Raw genomic sequence first — 18,297 nt, 5'->3', positions numbered from 1 at the left:
CAGAATTTTACGTCACGTGAGCAAGCTTTGGGAGAAGGGCACTGCAGCACGGGTGCTCGGCAAAGGTCCCGAGGAAGCGACGCCTGGCTGGATCCAGGAGGTCGATGAGTCTGCAGTCGAGGGAACGGGGACGAGTCACAGGAGATGGGTCGGAGAGAGCCAGGAGATCTGCTCCTGTAGATGAACGCAACACGCAGCAGCAAGCACCCCAAGAATTTGTTATGCCCGAGAACAGGCCCATTGTGGGCAGAGCGAGACTCAACACGCAAGCGTTCTAGGCAGCAAGAGGCGTCCATGACCGCGACCCATCGCGGGGACTCCTGGTGGTGATGGTCACTGACAGGAGGCCTCTGGTGCGGCGTTAACTACGACGGGACATTGGCGGACAGATGAGGGGGGGAGAGAGAGCTCCGTGTATCGTCCTCGCACATTCCTGCAGGGCTGGTTTCAGAATTAAAAATAAAGCTTTGCTGGCATCATCCTAAGAGCACACCGTGGGAAGGGCACTCGCTGCCCGTGCCGTTATCCTGTACGTCCGAGTCTCCCCCCGCCTTCCTTTCACTGTCAGCCATGCAGGTCTTCAGGTTTCTGAAGACGAACGACACTGTGACTTCGCAGAAAGAGCATACGCCTTTGGTCCTCACCCCCACTCCTGACCCAGCTCTAACCCTTGCCGACCCCTTAGTGACCGGAGCTCTGGGGGCATCTTTTGTTCTCACGAGGTCAGCCTGGAGGGACCCCTGGGTAGGAGCTGCTCACTGGAAAGACCCAGACATGACCGGAAACTGGGACGCGTCAGCCCCACCGCAGTGCTGCAGGGAGGAGAGCGGCGAGAGGCGGAGGTCGTAGCTGACCGGGCCAACCTGGGGTCCTGCCACACAATCCTGAAGTGTGGGGCTTGGAGGCCCCAGGCTGGTAAGCACATCCTTGCACGGGGAGGGGGCCCCCAACTCCACGGAGCAGCCAACGTGCACCGGGACCCTCTCCGACCCCACCTCCCGTGTATTCAGCTGGACGTCACCTGCGTCCTTGTCATCTCTGTTAAAACCGGCAAACGTGTTTGTTTTTTAAGGCGAGCCACTGAGTTTCACTCTCCTGGACGCGACTGTCAGCTCTTCAAAAGTCTGCGCAGAAGAGGTGCCATCTGGGCCCCCTGAATTAGGCAACACCCAAGCCAGGGCGCCAGCTCTGAGAACCTGGGCTCCCTGGCAGGGGCGGTGCCAACGTGGAGCTGAGCCCTTGGGGACCGGGGCCGGCGGGGCCAGGCCGAAGCAAGCGCCGGCTGCAGCTGTCGGCAAGGCACGACGGGGCGCGATGGAGACCGGCGGGCTGGGCTGACCGCGCCCCGGGGTCCAGGGCAGGCAGCACAGAGGGGTTCCTCTCTCGCTTCTGAAGAGGAGCCAGTGCCCTAGATATTCAGGTCTCTGGGATTTTCTCGAGATCTTCTCCCGACGGTTATAAACACAAGCGCTGGCTTCATGAATCATCTTTATTTTTAAAATTTGGCCAACACTCCACTCCAGGGTCTCTGGCGTGTTTAAAGCAATTTGTTTCACAAACACGAAGTCAGAAGAGATGGAGACAGCGGGATGCGGTCACGGGGACGGCGCGGCTCCCTCTGCTGCTCGCGGACACGTTGCCCGAACCAGCGTGGCCGGGAGATGCCGCCGGCGGCCTGTGAGGCCGCAGCTCCCTCGGCGCAGTCGTGGGAACACTGGTCTCGGCTCTTTTTGGGAAATTAGTTGCTCCAGGAGACGGAAGGCTCATCTACTCCACACCCAGCTTTCTGGCCGACTCACGGCAGGGAGAGCCACGCGCTCGGAGGTGTGGGCATCATCGCGTGTGGGCATCAGGCGCAGCATCAGGCGTGGCGTCTCCCTTCAGGTGTGAGTTCTGGGGTCTCAGGGAAAGACATCTTGCCTTTGCGATTTCCAAGTCAAGGCGACGGGACTTGAACTCGCTTCGCCCTTTGATCTGAGCCAAAGGGAAAGCTCGCCCCTCCGTGGGAGCTCACAGCGGGTGCCCAGGGCGGCCTCCCCCCACTGTCTGCGTGTCTCTCCCGGGTGACACACTCCACAGAGCTGCCGGGGGGGGGGGGTGGCGTTGACTGACAACACCACAGCTCACGGCTCCGGAGTGGGGGCCGGGCGTGGGCCTGGCGGATCTGCCTGGCTGAGGGCCCCCCTGGCCTGCAGGTGGACACTGCTCCGTCCTCTCGTGGCGGGGATGGGGCTCTGCTCTCTCTTTCCCTTTCTTAAAACATCGCTCATTTTGTCCCGGGCACCCACCCTCTGGACCTCGTCGGAACCGGCTCCCCGGGGCCCACATCTGACGCCATCACGTGGAGGTGAGGCTGCCTCTGGGAGCGACGCCCTGCCCACCCTCTCTCCTGCCTGCGTCCCGCCTGGACTGACCCCTCGGGGGGGAGCGTGGGACTCAGAACCTGATCCCTGGCTGGCCCTTGGGCTCCTGACTCAGTCCCCCTGCCCAGCCTCCATGCCCAGCTCCTGCGATGCTCCCCTTTTAGGACATGGCTCTGATGGGTCAGGGCCCCCTCGCAACCCTGATCTGTGCAGGAGCGTGGGGGGCTGGAGCTCTCCCTGGACTCTCTGCCTTGGGTCAGGGCCTTCCCGCTGGCTTGTGTCAACGCAGACGGCTGAGTTCAGGGAGGAGCACGGCTGCTGTCGCCCGGCTGCCGTCTCCTGGCTCAGGGAGCGGCTGTCCCTCCCCGGCCAGACAGGCGGGGCGCAGGGCACAGGGTAAGTGGTGGCCCTGCGTGCGGCTGAGCACCTGAGCGGGGAGCCTGCTTTTAGCAGAACCCGCCTCATTATCGAGCCGTCCATCCCCCCGAAGGCCTAATATTGTGAATTTGGTTCCACAATTTCAAGTGTGCAAAGCTGATCGCCCCTAAAGAAGGCAGCTGGCGGGTTATTGATACCCCCCCTCCCGGCAGCTCGCTCTGGTGCGTAAACAAGGGGGAGGGCTCGCTGAGCCTCTCTGGACGCCCACGGCCCCCGGAGCCGCGGGGTTTATCGAGCCCCTTTAAAGCTGCTCTGGAAGACGGATGGCGACTTAATTGCATCTGATCATGCTAATGGGATTCTGATCTTTGATAAAAGATAGTTTTTCCGGGCTTGTGTTTTAATCTGACATGATGAAATGGGAACCGGGCGGGGGGAGAACAACTCTCCACAAGCAGGGAGCCAGGCCTGCGGAGCGCACCCCTCAGGACGGAGACTGTCCACGGCGGTTAACCCTGAGGCCGGACTCGGCCCGGCGAGCCCCGCTCAGAGCCTGCAAGCTGAGTGGCCCCAAGTAAAACAGGGACATGGGGGTTCGGTCAGGATTCCTTTCTCACTAGAAACAAGGGTGACTCCTGAGCGACACGCTCTCGGGACTTCGAGGTCGTCCTCCCTCCGCAGGGTGGACCGTGCTGGCCGCTTGAGATAGTCCCAGCGCCCCCCTTCGGACGCCGGCCCCATCCTGAGACGGGGCCCTGACAGGGGACACGCCTGCTCCGCAACGGCTGTGCGCACCCCCGGCGTCAGCCTCAGCAGACACCTTGAAGCCCGGAGGGTGCCTGCACCCAGTGATGACCCGGCTGCAGGGGGGTGTCCGCACCAGAAACCCCTGACGGGGACGTGACAGGAGAGGTGACGACGGTGCTTACCCAGGCAAGGACAGGCGGGCGGGTCATGCAAGAAGGTGCCTGAGGGCGCCCCGAAAACCCTGATGCCCGACGCCGGCCAGATGGACTGGCCATGCGGCTGAGCTGGACGCCATGTCTGGACGCTGCATTTAGAGTGCCCTGCCTGGCTTCCTGAGGCCAAGGAAGCACGGCCAGCATCGAGGACACATCGCTGCCCCTGGCTAGCGGGTAGATGGCCAGAGTCACCCCGGAGGGGGCTGTGTACGGGGGGCGGGGAGAGAAACCAGGAGAAAGGGCTGGGAGGGCCGCCGGGCCGGGATAGTGAGGGAGAAAGCAGAAAGGACAGAGGAGGCAGGGCCAGGGGAGGCCCCTGGCCGGCCAGGCCACCGCCCTGGGGCTGAGCCGCGCAGCTCTGCAGGCCGCGCTCCCATGGCTCTGGGGCCTCGCTCCCTACACAGCGGAGACTCAAACCCGCGCTGGGCCCCGTCATCTTATTAGCAAGCCCCCCACCCCGGCCCAGCTGCCCCCGTCCTGACACGGTGCCCCAGCGGAGGCAGCAGCCATGAGTGACGAGCCCACTTGTCCCTTCATCCCGGTGCCTCCCCGCGCCGTGAGCCCTGCGCCGCCCGACGCCAGCGCCCGAGGGTGTGGGGGCCTCGCGGGGCCTCTGGGGACACCAGTTTCTGTTAGGCGGGTGCTGATTAGCTGAGGAGAATGGGGCACCCCGGCCCCTATCTCTGCGCCCGGGGCCTCCATGCTGTTGGTGAGGCCCAGCCCTCCCTCCTGCTCCCAGGTTTGTTGTGAGGATAGAAGGCGCCCGTCCCCTCTGCTGAGCACACAGACCGCCTGCGCAGAAGCATCGGCATCTTATTTTGGGGCGAGAAAACAACCCTGCGAGGAGGGGGCTGTTAGCGGGCCCCTCCGTGCTGGTGGTGAGCGAGTGGGGCCGCCTGACCCCAAGCCCTGCCCCAGCCCTGCCGGTTCACCTGCTGAGGACGCGCAGGGGCCCCCACGGACCGCACCCCAGTCCTGGCCGCAGGGTCTCCTCTGACTGCAGAGGGAAGAGCCGGCTTCGCTGCTGCTTGTTTCAACGTGAATCTTAACTAGAGGGAAAGCCCCTGGGGATGGGGCCCCCCACGCTGCTTGGCGCCCCAACCCAGAGGCTCCCCAGCGCCTGCTGCACTCCCGGCCTCACAGCCCCACCCTCTGTGCCTGCCTAGGGAGCCACGGTGTCTTCCTGCCGAGCTGCCCCTCCCAGCCGCCACGGGGTCCAGAGCCCGGAGCAGCACCTGACTTAGGCCTTGGCTCGTCTCAGGTTTCTTTCCAGCCCCAAACTCCCCGATGGTGCTGAGGACGTGCTGCTTCCTGCCCCACGCCAGCTCCTGCTGCTCCAAGGCCCTCAGACAGCAGGTGGGAGGCCCCTCATGGGGTCTCCCGCAGGCCGCGTCACAGGCTGGCCCGGCCCTCAATGCCCGGGGCCTCCAGAGCTCATGTCGGGGCCGGTGCCCAGGCCAGGCTGCTCAGGAGCTCACACTGGACAGGAGAGTCGCGGCCACCTTGGCACCCCCCGCAGCCCCCCGCTGGGGCCACGCAGGGAGCCTGGGTGGCAGGAGCCTGGGAGCAGAAGGCCCAGAGGAGTGTGGAGGCCCCGGCTCCTGGGGCTGCAGATGGCAGGAAAGGCGCAGAGGTGGGGACGGCCCTGCCTTGAAGGGGGGCTGTAAGGAAACCAGCTGAGTCTTCTGTGCAGAGACCCTCCCTCCACGGAGACTCAGAGAACCGGGTCGTGTCAAAGCAACAGCAAATTAACACCACGAGCTGTTCTCGGGTCTGCACAGCTCAGCTCAGGTTAGCAAAGCCGATAATTAACGCGGCTCTGCTGCCTGCTTCTCAGGCTCAGGGGAGGGGAGAGAAAAGGCCACGGCACCCTAGACACCTTCCGCATCCACACCCACCCTCCCAAATTCATTCACACCCTCACTCCAGAGGGAGCTGTGGGCGGCGGAGCCGGGGCCGGGGCTGGGAGCAGGCCCGGCCCGCATCAGCCCTCGGGAAGGCCCGGCCAGAGGGGCCACCTCCGCTCTGCAGGTTGATCTCAAAGTCAGCTTTGCCAGGCTTCTCCCGCCCACGTTCGCCACCACACTAGCCTCCCGTCTCTCGTGAAGAGGGGCCTTTAAATGCTGCCAGAGGACCCCTCCCTGGGGGCGCCCTGGAGCCAAGGACAGTCCACACCTGGCTCTGACTGGGCAACTGCACGGCCCCCGGGCCCCCACGAGCCCCCCACCTTTGCTGAGGGCGGTTCAACCTTGCCGAGTCCTTCCCCCGACAGCCTGCTCGGAGTCTTTCCCACGCGAGCCTGGTGTTTCCCGGGTCCTGGTCAGGCCCCTCAGGGGCGTCCCTCTCTGTCCCCGCACGCCTGGGGCGGTGGGGGGAGCCCCGGGCAGCGTCCATGGGCAGAACGTCAGGACGAGTGTCCAGGGCCAGCGCCCGTGGCGATGAGGGACAAGCGTGTGGGAGCAACAAGCTGTGGAGAGATGGATGCACTCGGGGGAAGGATTAACATAAACGCTCATCAGATCTTCAAATACTGTTAAAATATTGTCTGTGGACTCCGTTCTCACCAAAGTACCCATTATTAAAAAATATTAACAACAGGCGTCAGCTCCCGAAATGTAATTAAATCCTGGTGATTTCGGGCCTAGCACGCAGGGGCCGTAACTTAGCCTCCTCCTTCCGCCCTGCTGCGGGTAACCAGCCCGCGGGCCCCCGGGCTCGGCCCCGACCCCCGTCTCCGGGAGGCTCCTTCCTCCCCCCCTTAACCTCTGCCCTCTCCAGCTCCCCCACCCACAGGCACGGATTTCACGGTGAATGCCAGGAAGCCACACTCCCGGGTCCTCCCGAGCCATTTTTTTCCCCTAAGGAAGTGTCTATTTTTTGTCTTAATTTGATCATTTTTAATTCATAACAGACTCCCTCCTGCATCCGTAGCTCCCCATCCCGCCACGTGCACCCACACCCTGCTCGCACCGCGCCCCCCGCCACTAAATTCCCCCCGGCTGCTCCTCTCATCTGCTATTTGGGCGACACCCCCCGCCCCCGCCAAAGGGCCCCGACCCGACTGCTGTGCCTCGGTCTGCCCGCCCGGGTGGACATGGGAGGAGCTGCAAGTGCTGACTTCTAATTCACTGTACAAAAACCAGAATCCGCGGTGAATCTACAACAGCCGACTCTACCGTCACGCTGAGAAATGCTTATTTTCAGTCTCTTTGTCAGTGTAAACAACGCTTCGGTAAATAACACTGGTCTTTATAAGGGGATTCTGGGCATCTTGGGTGTAGACACCCAGGAGAGGCTTCCTGCCAAAGCCATGCCAGAAAGGCCACAGAGCGGACACTCGCACCAGCCATGTGCGCTTCTGTCCACACCCGGCCAGCAGCAGGTGTTCGTGTTTTACACATTCCTGGCGTTTCTGGGTGAAACCTTCCTGTCTGAGGCATGTTTGCACGTTTTTCCAGAACCATCCTTGGTTCTCAGTGGCATCTGGGTCCTGGAGCTACATCTTGGTCATCTGTACGGCCATTTGTGGGGTCTGGGTGTGCGGACCAGAGGTCTGTGCATCTGTGGGAGACGCCACGGATATGTCACGGACGCCAAATGTGTACAGGCAGATGCTGAAATTCCAAAAGGAAGAAAACTGGTTGTGTCAGTGTCACTGAGATGATGAAACAATAAACAAAAATGCCGATTTTTTCTTGCTCCATTTTCTCACCCCAAACTAGCTGACGTCATCTCACGTCACCGATTATAATGGGATCGGTGACTAAGTTCTCTGGTCTCTGCCTCCCCGGGCCCTCCCAGGATGTTCTAGCGGCTGCTTCCGACAGGGGATCCTCTTCCTCCCTGCAGAGGCCTGGCTCCAGCGTCTGCTTCTTGTCAGGTAATGATTCTTTCAGATGAACCTTCGTGTGTCTTCCCGCAAGTCAAACAAGACGATCTTCGCTCAGTGGGTTCTCACGGGGATGCGTGAAATTTACATATTAATTTTGGAAGACTTTTTACAAACACAGCCAAGGACGCGCTTGCCTTTCATTTGCTTGTCTGAGGAAGAGTCGCAGCCGCTCTCCCCGCTCTGCACGCACGTGCGCGGTGCTAGGGCTGCCTTAAAAACAATCATGATGTTGGTTGTCGTCACGTTTACATGGGGAGTTTATCTTCCTTGTTTCTGCGTTCCGGTCCTTAATGCCCGGGGAGAGGCAGACTGTGGGTTCGCCCGTGTGTCCCTTCCGTCCAGGCAACACAGTTCAGTGGACTCTGCTGCTCCCGCGCTCTGCTGGGTCGTCTATACTTACAAGCAGAGCACTAGCCAAACATGTCCTCGCATTTCTTATTTTCCAGAGTTTCCAGTAAATATTTCTCCTACACTGTGCATTTGCTAAGCTGCTAGCGCAGAGCTCTTGGCGGGGATGGCAGAGCTCTATGGAGTTTCCTGCTGGAATGAAAATGGACTTTTCGTCACGGAGGATTCCACAGCTGTTGGCTTTGGACAGATGACCTTCAGCAGCGTTGCGATTTCTTCTACTTTTGTTTAAAGTCTTTTTCTTAAGACAACTGCTGACTTCAATCATATACATTTTCGTGAATCTGGGTCCGGCTGCCTGATTTTTTCCCTTAATTTTTACATGTAGGTCACAGGGTGGCTCTGAGCGTCAGCCATTGTTGCTTTTTTGCACTATCCTTCTAAATCCTGGGGACATATTTACCAGAAGTCCTCCATGATCGAATGAATATGCGAAACATGGGACCAAACAAAATCCAGTGTGACTTTCCAGAACTTTCCAAGCTGATGTGCATTGCCATTCTTTTTTTTTTTTTTTTAAGATTTATATTATTTATGCATGCAAGAGCTGGGGTTCAGGCTAGAGGTGTGTGTGTGGGGGGGGGGTGAGAGGATTCCCTAGAGACAGAGTGGGGAGCAGAACAGGCGGATCCACTGAAATCCACGGCTGAGGGAGCAGCGGGGAGACAGACAAGGTCTGCTGTGCCCTGTGGGTAGCTCCCTGGCTGGGGATGGAACTCAGGCCGCAGTGGCTGACAATAGCTCGACAGTGCTGACACTTAACCCCTACGCCTCCAGGGAAGCCCTGCGTTGCTCCACCTCCCCTTTCTCATGGCCCACCCGGGGGCTGGACGGGAGCAGACCAAACTCTGAAAACCCTTGTATGCTTTGCAAATACTCTCAGCACGGGAGACCCAAGTGGCCACAAGGGCAGAGATATGAGCTGACACCACAGCCACAGGATGCCCGACCCACCCCAGCGTTTTCCATCAACAGTTCTCACTTCCCCTTCCACACGGGGATGGGGGCATGTTATCACCTTGGCATGACGCAGACCAGTTTGGAACAGAGGCCACCCCAGGCCTGGCCAGCGACCCCTGGACGGCCAGGGCAGAACGCAGCGCCCCTGGGCCCCTGCCCTGGCCCCACCACCCAGGATGCCAACTGGGGCCTGGACACGCCGCGCTGTCACTCACCGATGACATACTCTACCCGGAAGAAGTCCCTCGAGGGCTCATACGGGCGGTTGAAGTCGATCTGGATGTGGAAGGGCTGCCCCCGCCGGACAATCAGCTTGTCGCTGTCGTACTTGTCCGTGTGGTGATCCATTTTGTTGCTGTCCCAGCTCTCCTTGAACAGGTGCACGGCCGTGACGTGGAGGTAGTCTGCAAGAGAGGTGGCGTGAGGCCCCACCCCGCAGCCGAGGGCCAGGCCGGCTTTTCACAGGGATTTTTGAAAAAGCTTTTCCCGCCCAGGGTCCTATTTCAGGCCACCGAGTCTCATGGGGTGATGGAGCTGGGGTCCCTGCGCCTGACTGTGGAGCACCTCTGGGGTCACCAGGGCCTGCCAAGTCTTTAGCAACAAAACCAAACCAGCCAAGCCCTAGAGACCTGTCAGACTAAGGCCCTGCCGTCTCCCAAGCTCTCCGGCCTCATTAGGGTCGTCCCGGAGTTAAGAAAGAACCAAGAAACCAAAGTGTCCCTTTGGTAGGACCTCGGTCACCAGCTCTGGGGCCTCTGTCTCAGGCCCCAGAGTCATTTTGCATGACGTCAGTCACCTCAAGGGTGGACACAGACCCAATCAGCTCTGTAGTGGATGCCGGTGGCATCCCCCAGAGGGTCTCCCCGTGAAAGGCCAGGGGCTTCTGGCCGCCAGCTGAGCGGGGAGCCCCCCCCCCCGCCAAGGCAAACAGTCCATTTAATTTTTTTTTTTTAAGGTTTATTTATTTATTTACACAAGCACTGGGTACAGTCAGAAGCGCGGGAGGGTGAGAGGATTCACCAGAGCCAGAGCGGGGAGCAGAGCAGGCAGAAGGACCGAAGGACACTGCTGAGGGGAGCAGCGGGCGGCAGGAGAGGTCTGCCCGCCATGTGGGACCTCACCTGTGGCCAGGGATCGAACCGGCGCTGCAGAGGCTGCGGGAAGCTTCGCAACCCAGCGCTCAACAGCTGCACCACTGGGGAGGCCCAAACAGTCCATTTTAAGCAACTCTGATTATTGGAAAAACTCCGCTGAAGAGGAGCTGACATCTGCTTCCCTGTCATTTTCCTAACCTCGCCGCCCAATCCTGACCTGTGGACACAGAGGCGACTCTCCGTTCTCAGCATCTGGCACTTTCTAGGGCAAAGGGAACAGCTCTGAGGGTTCCTCTGAGCAAGACAATCTCCACTTCTTCGACTGCCTCTTTGAGAGATCGCGTCCAGAACTTCCCTTCCACGCACTTCTCTCTCCCAGTGTTTGCTCTAGAACCAAGCACATTACGCTGGCTGCGGCTTTCCAGCGAGAAACGCTCGGTCCACTAGGTCTTTCACAATAAGCGGCACATTTTAATTATTGCAGACTAAGATACCGCTCGCGTTTTGAAGGTCACATCTTACTGATGATGTACATTAAGCAACTGGTGAAGCAAAAACCCTAAAAAATACATTCAGATGCCGTTTCTATCAAGAGCGGATGAAGACTCAATTCAAACCCTGCCGGCCACGCCCGCGTGTGCCCTCCCGCCTGCGGCTGTGGCGGTTTTCCTCTCTAGTTCCACTTTCAGGCTTTACATGTACTCCAACGACAGGTCATCTTACTGAGTTCCGTCCGTTGTTCCAAGCCCTATGATAACTTCCGCCCCTTAGCGCCTGCTCAATGTCCCCACTATCCCCCAGCTCCCACCTCCAGGAATTTTGTGCGCGCGGCAGCTGACGCTGCCCGCAGGCCGCGAATACGGATGGCGGCTGGGCCACCGCCTGGCCCATCGGCGGGGGAGGCGCGGCGGGAGTTGCCAGAGAGAGCCGAGGATGGCGACGGCGTCCTCAACACTCTGACAAAGAGGGCTCAGGGTGCTGGCGGGGAGGGCACCGGGGGGTCCAGGGAGCCCCTAACGCAGGGGAAGGAGGATCCAGTGACGCCGGGGACTCTCAGCCCTTCTTTGGTGTCTGGATCTCACTGTCCCGAGTCTCACTTCAAATGAAAACCTGGTCTGGGCCTGCAGGCGGGGAGTGACCCGGGGGGCCGAGAGCCGGGTTCCTGGCTTTGCAGCGAAGGGCCCATCACCACAGAGCAGCCACGGGGGCTTCTGAGCGCCCCTCGGCAGACAGGCCCATTCTGAAAGCGGTTGTTTCGGGCTGGGTGTGCTGTGGGGACGGGAAGGCGACTTGACCACACGAGCTCCCTCCTCTGGGAACAAACCGCCACGTCTGTGTGGTCGTCTACGCTGCCTGCGGCCGGCAAGCCGGAGCAGGAGCCCAGGAAGCTAGGCCGAGGAGAATACCCCGAGGGGCCGGCTCACAAGCTGTGCTGGCGCAGCACACGGAGGAGCTGCTTTCGGATAAACTGGGCTGTGAGCATTCGGCTCTGGAGCACACGTGGCTCACCGTGGGTTTAGGTTCCTTCCCCGTTACCTTTCCGTTCTCCACGACGGTGTCTTCCCGACAAGCGAACAGCGTCAGGAAGAAAGAAAAACGGGGCCTCCCCGGTGGCACAGCGGTTGAGCGCTGGGTTGCGAAGCTGCCTGCAGCCTCTACAGCCGGTTCGATCCCCGGCTGCTCCCCGGCCACCGGAGGAGGGTCCCACATGGCGCGCAGACCTCTCCTGCCGCCCGCTGCTCCCCTCAGCAGTGTCCTTCGGTCCTTCTGCCTGCTCTGCTCCCCGCTCTGGCTCTGGTGAATTCTCTCACCCTCCCGCGCTTCTGACTGTACCCAGTGCATGTATAAACCAACCAAACAAACAAATAATAAATAAATAAGACATGCCTCTAGAAAATTAAAAAAAAAAAAAGAAAGAAAGAAAAACGCAGGAAATCGGCGTTGTTGCGGGGGGGGGGGGTACAGCTCAGCCCAGGATAAGTGAGATCCCCCCACATGAGTCGGGAAGGCCCCTCTGGGCAGCACTGGCCGCTGCCTCCTCCATGCACCGGGCAGGGCGGGGCTTAGGCAGAAAAGCCTCCCGCAGCCCAGGGCCCTTTGCCAGCAGCAGGAGACACGTTGGCCGCTCCTCGTCCAGGCCCAGGTGCTGGCGAAACGGACCCCTCAGGGCTCAGCACCTGTCTTTGCTTGTTGTTTGAGAAAGAGCCGAAACCTGGCTGTGCCCGGGGGCACCTCCCAGTCTCCCAACACGAGTCCGCCTGACCCCAAACACATCAGAAACCACTTCAGGCGTCTTCTCCCCCTCAGCAGCAGCCTCCGTGTCCTCCTGCCCTCCCCTAATAGCAGGGAAAGTGGGTTGTTTTCTCCTTCAGTCGTAAAAATAGTCTCCAGAGAACGAGCACACCCGTCGGGAGGGAGCCTGGAAGCGAGTTAAAGGCGCAGGTTCGTCGCCCGGGAATTCCCCCGCGAGCCGCGGTCTCTGGGCAGTCTGGGTAATGCCGTTGCCAGAGGCCCGGCCTCAAGCCCGTCCAGGCGGAAGTGGGGGGCAGTGGGGTGCTTACTGCGGAGACAGTCGAACAGCAGGGAAAGGGCCTGTCCTATTTTTTTTCGGATTCCCCCAATCTTAAGTGTCCAGTAGCAAGGGGGGCACTTCCTCACCGCCCGTGCCCTGTCGCTGTCCCCGGGTCCTGCGTCCTGACCTGTCGGCGAAGGGGCTGCTCGGAGCGGGCTAGGGAGACAGAGCTGGGACCAGCCCTCCCCGGGACAGAAACGCCTCCCGCCTGCTCCTCCTCGGGGTCCAAGCTCGGCCAGGCCTCCCGCCCCTCCCCTATTAGAGCGGCTTGGAGAAAACGTGGTTCCTGCCGTGTCCGCGCCAGTCCCTCCTCTCCGAGCAGGCGAGGCAACGTCTCCAAGGCCTTTCAGGCGAGACCCTCCCCCTTCACTCACCTCCTCTGTCTGAAAAACACTGGATTCCGCCTCCATGGGGTTTTAACAGACGCAGACTAACCGCGCCGTTTGCATTCACGGCCTTCGACCCGCCAGCTCGGATTCTAATTACCCCGCAAACGATCAGCGGCTGCGAGTGAGTAACTCGGAGGAGCCAGGAGACCATGCGGCCCCCGGAACATCACCCCGCGGCCAGGAGGCCGGGACGCGCAGAGACACCCCTGGGTGCGCAGCGTAGTGTTAGGGTCAAATCTAAACAGTCGGGGACGATTTTCACATACTTTTTGGGGGGTTACAGTTGAATTCAAAGTTGGGAGGGGAGCACAGTCAGGATCCCTAAAAACACGCAAGGACGTTCCGAGCTCACCCTGACCGGCTGGCCCCATCCCAGGCCTGTGTCCCCTTGTTCCCACAAACGTTTCCATTCCTCACTGTCCTGCTGGTGGGGGGGACGCGAGCGAGCCCACCCCGCGGGAAACACCAGCCACCCGCGGTTGACCAGAGGGGCGGTGCCCGGCACGGGGGCGGGGGGGACCCATGCATGTGCCGCACGGCATCCTCACAGCGCCACGCGGGGCAGCTGGCGACCGGCCCCGCTCCACCCGGGGCAGAAGGGCGATGGCGCACAGTGTGGCTATACCGCAGCAGGCGCGGGCTGAGAGAATGACCAGCCTAACACCTGCCCAGACTCGGGCGCTTAATACACGGACCCCGCGGTGCTGCCCCAAAGGGAGAGGCTGGCTTTGCCCTCCCTTCCTCTCCCTGCTGCTCTGCCCTCCCGGCTGAGCAAGGGCGCCGGCTGAGGGACACCCCGGTGAGGACGGCCACTGAGCTGGCCCAGATGGGGTGCGGGGTCTCTAGGGGCCCCTAGTGGCTGCGGCGTGGACTGCAGGAAGAGGGCGCTAGGGAGCCTCATTCCTCAGGGCTGGGGCTGGGGGTGCCTTCGGGGGTGACGTAGGTACGCTTAGCACCAAGAGCTGCTTTCAGTGCCATGAAGCGGAAATCTGAAACATGGAGGACGGCCAGGAGCCAGTCGCCCTGGCTCAGGGGGCGTGCGGGCCGGCTCCCTTCTTTCCGCCCTGCGCCGAGCCTCTGGCCTCCGCCTCCGCTCCCAGTGAGACCGGAGGCGCCTGTTTACAAATCTGGGCAAGCGCGGGATGACTCGGGTGATGAGTCACTCTGCCTTCGAGTGACTGACTGCCCGGCCACTTACTCACGGCTGCGGTCAGCCACCGGGGCCCGCGGCCAGCCGCTGATGCGTGTCCCCAGAGCGTCCCCGGGGGGGTGGACCCGCCGCTGCCAACAAGCCGTGAATGATTTAAAAACTCGCTGCAAACTGCTCCCTGTCTCGGCCTCCAAAACTGAAAACAGCAACGCCGGGTTTTTATAAACGACGCTCCTGGACACCAAGCTGGCGGCGCCGCACTCAGACCTCAGATGCTCGGGGTGCCCCGGCCTCGGGAGCTCAGTTGCAGGTCCCAGGTCAATGAGCATTTGTGGGAGATGTCCCAGGCACGGGGCCCTCGCAGGCACTGCACCCCTGCTTCTCAGGGCAGCTGCGCTACTGCTTCCAAGCTGCTGGAGGGAAAACTGAGGCTCAGGGCACATACATGGCTTGGCCTGGGGAGTCAGGCCCTCTGACCCCGGGGTGAGGGCTGGCGTACGCCCCGCTGCCTTTGTGGGGCTCACTTGTGTCCCCTCTCTGCTCCCCCTGCCCGCTGCTTCCAGCCCCGGCCCCAGCTCAGTGTCTTCTTGGCCGTGGGGAGGTCAGCACACCGGCCGGGGACACCTGCTTGAGGGCCTGGCTCCTGCCAGGTGGTTATTTTTGATTCTTAAAACAAACAGAAAGGCCCCTCGCAGCCGTGGGTGTCCCTGCCTGCCCTGGCCTGTTTCCTCGCCCCAAACATGGGCATTTCGGAGTGTGGATTACGTGTCCTCTGCGCTCTGCTGTGTCCCTGATTCCCGGTCACCCCAAATGTGTGCTTTGCTCTTATCCCCTTGCCGCGGGTCGAGCCCCAGAGTCTGTCCACCTGCCGCCCCCAGCGTGCGGCCAGTGTCCTCTGCTTCACGATCACGTCTCATAACTGTGTCTTACATCCGTCTGAGTTGGGGTGCGTGGAGAGAGGGCCCCACGTCCTTCCTCCATGCGTGGCCCAGTTTCCCAGCCCCGTCTGTCCGAGGGACCCTCCTCTCTGCACGTCTTTGTCACGAGTGGTGAGGGCTCGAGAGCGCTGGGCAGTCTGGGAGTTGCTGGCCAGTTTGCCGAGGCTCCTGTCCTGGGCTGAAGGTGAGCCGCCGACCCTGCCGCCAGCCAGCCCCACGGTGGTGGTCTGGCCTCAGGAGGGGCAGACGCGCCGGCCTACAGCTAACGCCAGCCTGTCCCGGCCTGGCAGTGCTGGGATTGCCTATCGCACTGCCCGGCGCTTACTCCCCACAGGCGGATTGACCGCATGGGGGCGGGGGGCCAAGACCCTACGAGTGGGTGCCAGAGCCGGGGACACCCCCAGAGGGAGCTCAGCTGCCAGTGGGGCCCCCGCCTGTGTGCTCCAGGGAAGCTGGCTCGTGCCACCCGGGATGGGACTTGGGCGTCCCTGCGGGTCCCCAAGGGGCCGCGTCCGAGTCACCAGCCCCCAGCACCCGGGCCTGGCCGGCTGACGGGGCTGAGGAGTCAGCGCTGACCGCCGCTCGGGGTCCCCGGGGAGCAGGGATGCAGCCACCGGCCCCTGTGACTCCAGACGCGGCTTCCATCTCCATTACCGTTGGCCTGGCACCCTTGGCCTGGCACCCTCCCCGGCTCGGAACTCACAGCCGTGCGGGAGGAGGGCGGGGAGCAGGGACGGCGGTGCAAGCCAGCCACCCAGGCAGCCACAGTATTTGGGAAGTGGAAACTTCCAGCCGAGAACGTCCTTCCAAGGCGAGGAGCCGGTGGGGAGAGACTCCCCCAGAGTGGCTGGGACCACAGGGCATGGCTGGAGGTGGGGGGGGGGCCCTGAGATGCAGGGCCCCAAGTGGCAGGACCTGACCGGCTGGGATCCAGACCCGGGGTCTTCGCCCCTCAGGCAGCTGAGGGTCTTTTATCTAAAACCTGAGAAACGTGCAGGGGCCTCCTTTGTGGGAACTCAGTGGAGAAACACGCTGGGGCCCAGCACCCCCTTAAGCCCCCAGGACCCCAGTACCTTGTGGGTTGAAGCCCCGGGGCGCCAGCCCCAGCAACTCCACCGTGGGGCGGCTGTCCTCTGCTGCATTGGAGGTGTTCGGGGGCACGGCCCTCCTGCCTCCATAGGTGGTCCCCGAGTTTTCGGACATGCTTGCCTCACAGGCTCCCTGAGGAAAAGGAAGGTGACCCTGTGACCTCGAGACAAGAATTTCAGGCAAGAAACTAGACCCCCCTGTGCCCCCGCACCGGGCCACCCGCTGCAAGGTTCATATAAACAGAGCCCCAGCCGAGGCCGCAAGTAAACTGGACCGTGAGCAGCACCCCAGGACTGGGGCTTGTGGGTCACCCGCGGGGAGAGCATGAAAGACGGAGAGCAGGCTGCCCCTCTCGCCCCACCGGGGGGTCGTGGCAAGAACTGGTGGGTGGGTTTCCTGGACGCTCGGGACCGTGCCCCCGTGCCTCCCGCCCGGCTCACTCAGACGACCACGGGGAGGGAGCCCCCAATCTCTGCTCGGGTTTTGCAGCAGACACTGAGCTGCCGGGGGCAGGTGGGGGGTGGTGTCGGGGTTCGAGGGCCCCGGGAGAAGTCAGCCGGGAGAAGGGGCTGCTCTGGGGCCAGGACTCTGGGAAGAGCAGGGCGGGCGGAGCCGGTTCGGGGCGGGGGTGGGGGGGACAGGCACGCCGCGTGGGCTAAACAGGCCCGGTGGCCCTGGCTCTGCCTGTCCAGCCGCCGCCCCCGGCGTGTGCAGCAGAGCTGTCGCCGCCACACGCTGGACGGTCGGCCACCGCAGACCCCCAACGGGCGAGGAGACCTTCTCTCAGGTGCCTCGGTCGCCTGCATGGCCCAGGCGGGCTGCTGGTGATTTTTTGGCTGCTTTCAAATGCGAGGCACCAACGGGGAGCCCCTCTTATGGGGACATGAGACCAGAGCGTTCCAGAAACAGGCTGAGCAAAAGCAACAGCTGAGGGCAAGGGAGCCGCCCGGGCGTCTCGGAAGGAGTGGGTGGTGTGGGGATGCACGTGGCCGGGGTGACAGGTGTCTGCAGACGCAGTTAGTCTCCGGGGAGCTGAGCAGGAGGACAGGAGGGGAGAGGGTTGAAGCTGGATGGGGAGGTGGGAAAAGTCGGTCTTTGTGGGAACCAGCCAGGAGGACTGTGGGAGCACTCGGGGTGGGGGTGAGGGGTCTGGGGGGACAGGGCAGAGCTGTGCCCTGCTCCACTAGGAGAGCGAGCCCCAAATGCAGAGGCCTGGGGGCCTCGGATGCCCGCCAGGCAAAGAGCAGCCTCAGGCCTGGCAGGGCAAGGAGGGGGCAGGAGCACCCTGGTGGGGGGGAGCAGGGAGAGCAGGCAGGCTCTGCAGGGGGCCTGGGGCCCGGTGTAAGGCTTGGATCTGGGTCCCATCAGCAGGTGCTCGACCTGACCCCCGTCCCCAGCTCCCCCTGCAGAGGCTTGCTCCCCTGCTGGGAGGAGGCCTGCCCTGGAAGGGAGCACTCCCATGGCCCCCACTCCCGCTGCCTCCTTCAGAACAGCACCTGCACCTGCAGGGACGTTTAGGGGAGTCTCTGGGGAAGCCCCCCCAGAGGTGCAGAACTGGACCCTCGAGGCTGCCTCCAATTCCCTCCCCCAGCACCCTAGGGCGACGCGGGCCTGGCTGAGAGCCTGTCCCTGCCCGGCTGCCCGCGCTGGACCAAGGGTGCTTACCTGGCGATCGGCGTTCCCCTGCACCCTGGCAGCCGGCTGTCAGGGCACTTCCTCAAAGGGACGAGGGCGAGAAGGTTGGCTCTTAAATAACTTCCTCACAGCCTGCCCCGCCTGCCAGCCCTGTGGTTTCTCCTCCCTGCTCGGCGGTTCCGATGTCCAGCTTCCAGGACTCCCCACCCTCTTGCTGCTGTTATCTGGCCTGGCAGAGCTGCAGGCGGCAGGCAGGCAGCCCCCTCCCCGACTCCCAGCTTCTCAGCCCAGCCTGCCCCTCCTCCCTGGGCCGCCCCCCACAAGGGGCCCTGGGGGCCCCTGCCCTGGCTCCCTGCTTGGCCAGGGGGCTTGGGGCTTTGGGAGCTGGGGGATTCCTGAACGGTGAGGCCTGCCTTCCGCGCACAGGTCACAGCAGGCGTGGCCAGGCCGGCTGCAGGGGCGGCCAT

The 18,297-nt window shown here is 62.3% G+C and overlaps 1 protein-coding gene across 1 annotated transcript in view; it reads right to left on the bottom strand.

Annotated features, from left to right (window-relative positions):
- The window catches only part of F13A1 (coagulation factor XIII A chain), a 63,306-nt gene extending 45,395 nt beyond the window's left edge, over positions 1–17,911 (bottom strand). Inside the window, exons 1-3 of the mRNA XM_084228176.1 lie at positions 17,861–17,911; positions 16,180–16,327; positions 9,179–9,367 (exon numbers count right to left, since the gene is read on the bottom strand). Of these exons, the coding sequence (XP_084084302.1) occupies positions 9,179–9,367; positions 16,180–16,309 (319 nt within the window). The 5' untranslated portion in view covers positions 16,310–16,327; positions 17,861–17,911. The remainder of the gene's footprint in view (positions 1–9,178; positions 9,368–16,179; positions 16,328–17,860) is intronic.
- Between the last annotated feature and the right edge of the window lie 386 nt (positions 17,912–18,297).

Source organism: Talpa europaea, assembly GCF_964194135.1.
Source record: "Talpa europaea genome assembly, chromosome: 2".
Lineage (NCBI taxonomy): Eukaryota > Metazoa > Chordata > Mammalia > Eulipotyphla > Talpidae > Talpa > Talpa europaea.
The sequence above is the reverse complement of the archived record's forward strand: the minus strand, read 5'-3'. Positions and strand labels throughout refer to the sequence as shown.